The sequence below is a fragment of the Lampris incognitus genome, chromosome 3 (genome assembly GCF_029633865.1).
Source record: "Lampris incognitus isolate fLamInc1 chromosome 3, fLamInc1.hap2, whole genome shotgun sequence".
NCBI classification, from domain to species: domain Eukaryota; kingdom Metazoa; phylum Chordata; class Actinopteri; order Lampriformes; family Lampridae; genus Lampris; species Lampris incognitus.
The window spans coordinates 108,133,061-108,140,560 of record NC_079213.1 but is presented as its reverse complement, the minus strand read 5'-3'; the positions used below and the strand labels follow the sequence as shown (position 1 = coordinate 108,140,560).

Here is a 7,500-nt window from a genome sequence, read left to right as displayed (position 1 = left end):
GACACATCTCTGAAGCTCCAGCGTCTTAACAGACCCGAAGCATTAAACTGTCTGCTGCGTCCACACAACTCCTACATCTATTACATCTATTCATACCGAATCTGCTTAACTAGCTGCAAATGCCGAATAATGGCGATCAGGTGTCAATCGAGTTTTTATGAGCAAGTTAAGGGAGTTGTGCGAGAGTCGAGTTTTACAGTCGAGGAATGTTTAATCTGTTGCCTCCAGTTTAGACCGATGGCTCTCTCTCTCTCCATTTGCACCTCGTTCTCCAGCTTGGACAACCTGCAGCAGGCACGATTCATACTGCGGCTTAAAGGAATCACTGCCGTTGCTTGACTGTCAACTAAGAATCGACGTCAAGGCTCAACTGACCTCTTCCGAGCCGTACGTGGGTTCGACATCAAGCTACGACTCAAATCTCTTCCGAGTTTACAGCAGCTGGACTGCAACCGCGGTTCCAAAGTCGAGATCGAAGATCACGAGATTTTCTGGTATTCATAATTGAGGTTAAGTGTCGACCTGGGCGAGCAATTAAGGCTTTTAATTGTTTATCGATTGGGTTTTCTATTGCTTCTTCAACTTGGTCCCATAACTGTTGATTTTTTCTTTTTGTTCTTTGGCAAAACCCAGGTAACGGCGTTTTAAAAAGTGCAACTGAAAACCAGGATAATGCTGATGAAGAGGAGGAGCCGCATAATTATGACTGTTATTACTATAACCGGTTATTTTCTTGCCCGGTGCGGGATTCGATACGGGGTGTACTGCGCCACAAGGGGACATCACTAACCGCTCAGCTAAAGGGTCAGACCCGTTAGGTAGGGACTAACGTGTCTTATTAGTAGTTTATATTACTATATAACAGTAATAGGTCCATGCCATGATGACACATAGCATAGCTGTGATCTTTTAAACCTTCCTTTGCATGTTGACATGAACAAACAAAATAAAAGAGAGCGGGCATCAGGGTAGCGTGGCGGTCTATTCTGTTGTCTACCAACATGGGGCTCGCTGGTTCGAATCCCCGTGTTGCCTCCGGCTTGGTCGGGTGTCCCTACAGACACAACTGGCCGTGTCTGTGGGTGGGAAGCCGGATGTGGGTATGTGTCCTGGTCGCTGCACTAGCGCCCCCTCTGGTCGATCGGGTCGCCTGTTCGGGGGGGACTGGGGGGAATAGCATGATCCTCCCACACGCTACGTCCCCCTGGTTAAACTCCTCACTGTCCAGCCCAGTATCACGCCAAAGCGTGGAATACACCCGCCAGTCCAACGTGTCAGTGTCACGGTTTGCCTCCGCTCAGGCGTGAAATGTGCACGCGTGTATAAAGGTGCAGTGCCAGCAGGGGGCGATGATTAACTCAATGCCAGCAACTCCCCACGGAGCAAAAGAGGCATACAGCATTTCCCAAAATACCTCTCCTAACCGTAACCCAAACCTAAACCTAACCCTAACCATAACCCTAACCCAAAGCTAAACCTAACCGTAACCATAACCCTAACCCAACCCTAACAATAACCCAACCCTAACCCAACTCTAACAATATCCCTAACACAACCCTAACCCAACTCTAAAAATAACCCTAACCCAACCCTAACCCTAACCCAACTCTAACAATAACCCTAACCCAACCCTAACCCTAACCCAACCCTAACAATAACCCAATCCTAACCCTAACCCTAAACCTAAACGTAACAATAACCCTAACCCAACCCTAACAATAACCCAATCCTAACCCTAACCCTAAACCTAAACGTAACAATAACCCTAACCCAACCCTAACAATAACCCAATCCTAACCCTAACCCTAAACGTAACAATAACCCTAACCCTAACCCAACCCTAACAATAACCCAACCCAACCATAACCCTAACCCAACCCCAATCCTAACCGTAACCGTAACCCTAACCTCCCTTCACCGCTTAATCATCGCCCCCTGCTGGCACTGCACCTTCATACACGCGTGTACTTTTAACGCCTGAGCGGAGGCAAACCGTGACACTGACGCGTTGGACCGGCGGGTGTATTCCACGCTTTGGCGTGATACCGGTTAGCACTGCCAGGTGAAAAGAAGCGGCTGGCGACTCCACATGTACCGGAGGAGGCATGTGGTAAGTCTGCAGCCCTCCCCGGATCGGCAGAGGGGGTGGAGCAGCGACCGGGACGGCTTCAGAAGAGTGGGGTAATTGGTCAGATGCAACTGGGGGGGGGGGGTAAAAAAATAAAAAAAATAAAAAAGAGCGACACCAGGTCGACTCGCGTTGCCGTACTGCTGCACAGAGCATGGCCAGCGTGTCTACCAGTGTGTCGTGTCTACCTCAGTGGAATCTCGTCATTAACAGAGAAAGCGGGCTTCGTAATCAGTTCGCTGCATGCTGTGTGACGGATGCAGCCTGGGCACAACAGCGCGTCTCCCGGCAGACGGCAGAAATGAGGACGGGGAGGGAAATGCAAAAAAACTGCAATGCACCAAGTTAGGTAACATCAAAGAAGGGATTCATACACACACGCACGTGCACGCACGCACGTGCACGCACGTGAACTACTTTTAGGGTCTACGTTTTCTTATTATATCCACCTTACCCCCGCCAGGCATCTCTGAAAACGGGGGCATCGGGCAGATGCTGCACACACTTTCCGATTCCCGACGCTTTCCGCCGCCTCTCTTAGACGCGAGCGCACCCGCTGCCATATTTAGCGCGGCTCCTGCAGGACGCAGCCCCGCTGCGTGGCTGCGCAGTGGCCCGCGCTGCTCCCGCCTGACTACACGGATTTGTCAGGAATGTTTATAAATAGCGCAGCTGCACGTGTTTGCACCGAATACACGCCAGCTGCCTCGGCGGCAGCCAGAGCTGACTGAATTTGTCGAGAAAGGGGCAACAGGGAGTGGTGGAGGGAGGGTGCCGGGGGTGACTCCGGATGATCGCCTTTGTCCGCCGACACTGATGTGAACAAAACTGTGCAAAAAAAAAAAAAAAAAAAAAGTTTGCAAAAGTCTATGTACATTCAAATGTACATACACTGGCACGCGCGCGCGCGCGCACACACACACACTTAAGTACATAAACAATGGCGTCCGGGTAGCATGGCAGTCTATTCAGCCTACCAACACGAGGATCGCCGGTTCGAATCCCCGCCTTACCTTCGGCTTGGTCGGGCGTCCCTACAGACACAATTGACCGTGCGTGCGGGTGGGAAGCCGGATGTGGGTACGTGTCCTGGTCGCTGCACTAGCGCCTCCTCTGGTCGGTCGGGGCGTCTGTTCAGGGGGGGCGGGTCGGGGAATAGCGTGATCCTCCCACGCGCTACGTCCCCCCTGGCGAAACTCCTCACTGTCGGGTGAGAGGAAGCGGCTGGCGACTCCACATGTATCGGAGGAAGCACGTGGTAGTCTGCAGCCCTCCCCGGATCGGCAGAGGGGGTGGGGCAGCGACCGGAAAAGTGGGGTAATTGGCCGGGTACAACCGGGGAGATAAAGGGGGAGGGGGAGGGGGGAGGGGGAATCCAAAAAAAAAAAGGTGCATAAACCACAACACGTGTACACACACTTGTATGTCATAATGTCACACACACAGAGATGCATGGACGTCCTGCAACACATGGATGCAGGAATGCATGCTGGGACGGACGGCCAGCTGGTCAGGTACAGAAACGAGGGCGGATAAGATAAAATATGCAGCTAATTTCAGTTCCTCTCTTGCCGCTTTGCTTATGCATGGATCGCGAAGCTCACGAGGAGTCGTGGGTGCAGACATTCTGCATATGCAGCTCCAGCCGCTGTCGGTTTCCTTGACTCCGTCAGGCCCGTCCATGCCCGCATCACCTGGCCTTATCTCATCTTGCGGCCTTACGCCTTCATATCTGACGAGGCTCTGAAATGAGCTGCTCCCTCGAGCCTCACAGCACGTGCACCCGGGTAATCCAATCGCCAACGCAACAAACAAGGTGCCTGGAGACAGAAAGACAAATAAAAGACTAAGATTGGATTTATTCGGCAACACACTGACTCTGAACAGACACGCTGACTCTGAACAGACACGCCACTGACCAACGCATCAGCAGCTGTGTGACAGAGTGAATGTTCACACACAGACTTGTCACAGAAAGGAGGTTTGCATTGACGTTCGTTCTGAATACAGAAGTAAAAGTGTGCGTCATGTTGCAATAGTGCAAGAGCTGAAACACAACACACATTATTAGAGGTGTTCTACATCAGATTTCACACACACACATACACACACACACACTCTCTCTCTCTCTCTCTCTCTCTCTCTCTCTCTCTCTCTCACACACACACACACACACACACACACATACACAAAGAAAATAGGTGAATAAAATAAAACTAAACCAGATTAGCCAAAATAAACTACAGTGTTGCTTAAATACCAATCGAACACCACAGAATTAACACTTCTGTAATGCAGTCAATAAAAGAGTGAGGACAATGACTGCTGTGATGACTACTGTGATGACTACTGTGATGACTACTGTAAGACTACTGTGATGACTACTGTGATGACTGCTGTGATGACTACTGTGATGACTACTGTAAGACTACTGTGATGACAACTGTGATGACTACTGTGAGACTACTGTGATGACTACTGTAAGACTACTGTGATGACTGCTGTGATGACTACTGTGATGACTACTGTGATGACTGCTGTGATGACTACTGTAAGACTGCTGTGATGACTACTGTAAGACTACTGTGATGACTGCTGTGATGACTACTGTGATGACTGCTGTGATGACTACTGTAAGACTACTGTGATGACTGCTGTGATGACTACTGTAAGACTACTGTGATGACTGCTGTGATGAGTGCTCTGATGAATGATGTGATGACTGCTGTGATGACTACTGTGATGACTGCTGTAAGACTACTGTGATGACTGCTGTGATGAGTGCTCTGATGAATGATGTGATGACTGCTGTGATGACTACTGTGATAACTGCTGTGATGACTGCTGTGATGACTACTGTGATGACTGCTGTGATGACTACTGTGATGACTGCGATGATGACTGCTGTGATGACTACTGTAAGACTACTGTGATGACTACTGTAAGACTACTGTGATAACTGCTGTGATGACTGCTGTGATGACTACTGTGATGACTGCTGTGATGACTACTGTGATGACTACTGTGAGACTACTGTGATGACTACTGTGATGACTACTGTGACTACTGTGATGACTGATGTGATGACTACTGTGATAACTACTGTAAGACTACTGTGATGACTGCTGTGATGACTACTGTAAGACTACTGTGATGACTGCTGTGATGACTATTGTAAGACTACTGTGATGAGTGCTCTGATGAATGATGTGATGACTACTGTGATGACTACTGTGATGACTGCTGTGATGACTACTGTGATGACTGCTGTGATGACTACTGTGATGACTACTGTGATGACTGCTGTGATGACTGCTGTGATGACTGCTGTGATGACTACTGTGATGACTGCTGTGATGACTGGTGTGATGACTGCTGTGATGACTACTGTGATGACTGCTGTGATGACTACTGTGATGACTGCTGTGATGACTACTGTGATGAGTGCTCTGATGAATGATGTGATGAATGATGTGATGACTACTGTGATGACTACTGTGATGACTGCTGTGATGACTGCTGTGATGAGTGCTCTGATGAATGATGTGATGAATGATGTGATGACTACTGTGATGACTGCTGTGATGACTACTGTGATGAGTACTGTGATAACTGCTGTGCACAATCATCAGTTAGCAATACACAGTTTGAAAATGTGTTGTTGAAGGGGACTCGCATGGTTTGCTGCTGCAAAAAAATGACCCAAATAGACAGCAGCCTGCATCACACGAGTACACACACACATACACACACACACACACACACACACACACACACACACACACACACACACACACACACACACACACACACACACACCAAGCTGACACTCTTTCAGATTTTTAACAAGTGCAATGCCATCGCTCATGGGCTTTATTTCCAGTACTGCACGTGGGCTGAGTCGGATTTGAAGTGAAACTAAACTGTTGCACGTGTTCCCATACAGGACCAGCACCATGAAAACTCGACTCGGCTGCCTGTCCAACAAGTCTGACTCCTACAGCGACTTCTCCGAGTTCCTGCCTCCTGCCCAGGAAACCGCAGCCAGGTGTCTAAAGTACGTCTCAGAGGCTGAAGAGTCCTGAATCTACATGCTACCGATTTATCCATCCATCCATCCATCCATCCATTCATCCATCCATCCATTCATCCATTCATCATCCATCCATTCATCATCCATCCAGCCGTTATCCAAACGCTTATCCTGCCGTCAGGGTTACGGGGATGCTGCAGCCCATCCCAGCACTCACTGTTTCTTTGTTTGTGTGATTAAGTAACCTCACCGACAGCCCCTCACCACACTCAGGTACATTTGAAGTGGGCCTCACACGACAAATATGATCAGATTTCACTTCCAGTTCAGGTAGTGTGTGTGTGTGTGTGTGTGTGAGAGAGAGAGAGAGAGCGATAAAGTGTGTGTGTGTGCGCGTGCATGAGACAGAAAGTGTGTGTGTGTGAGAGAGAGAGAAAGTGTGTGTGTGAGAGAGAGAGAAAGTGTGTGTGTGCGCACGTGAGACAAAGTGTGTGAGTGCGTGCGTGTGTGCGTGCGTGTGTGTGTGTGTGAGAAAGAGAGAAAGTGTGTGTGTGTACGTGTGTGAGAAAGTGTTTGCGCGTGTATGTGTGTGTGCATGTGTGTGAGAGAGAAAGTGTGTGTGCGCGCGTGAGACAGAAAGTGTGAGAGTGTGTGTGTGTGTGAGAGAGAGAGAAAGTGTGCGTGTGTGTGTGTGAGAGTGAAAGTGTGCGTGTGTGTGTGTGTGTGAGAGAGAGAGAGAATGTGTGAGAAAGTGTTTGTGTGTGTATGTGTGTGTGCATGTGTGTGAGAGAGAAAGTGTGTGTGTGCATGTGTGTGTGTGTGTGTGTGTGTGTGTCGGGGAGTTGCAAACATCCTCCTGGCAACATGGAAACTGAGTTTAATATGAAACCAACAGGTGAACTGAAGTTCACGGCCAACATGTCGACAGGTGTCAGCGAGGGGTGATTTCTACAGATTATGATGATTCCTACAGATTATGATGATTTCTACAGATTATGATGATTCCTACAGATGATGACGATTCCTACAGACTATGATGATTCCCACAGATGATGACGATTCCTACAGACTATGATGATTCCCACAGATGATGATGATTCCTACAGATGATGAAGATTCCTACAGATGATGATGATTTCTACAGATTATGATTTCTACAGATTACGATGATTCCTAGATGATGACGATTCCTACAGACTATGATGATTCCTACAGATGATGTTGATTCCTGCAGATGATGAGGATTCCTACAGATTATGATGATTTCTACCGAGTACGCTGATTCCTACAGATGATGATGATTCCTACAGATGATGTTGATTCCTACAGATGATGATGA

At 48.5% G+C, this 7,500-nt stretch overlaps 1 protein-coding gene across 1 annotated transcript in view; it reads left to right on the top strand.

The window, feature by feature from the left end:
• Window positions 1-783: 783 nt before the first annotated feature.
• LOC130109557 (regulator of G-protein signaling 8-like) overlaps window positions 784-7,500 on the top strand; it is a 22,113-nt gene continuing 15,396 nt past the window's right edge. Inside the window, exons 1-2 of the mRNA XM_056276505.1 lie at window positions 784-818; window positions 6,075-6,185. Coding sequence (XP_056132480.1) covers window positions 6,085-6,185 — 101 coding nt within the window. The 5' untranslated portion in view covers window positions 784-818; window positions 6,075-6,084. The remainder of the gene's footprint in view (window positions 819-6,074; window positions 6,186-7,500) is intronic.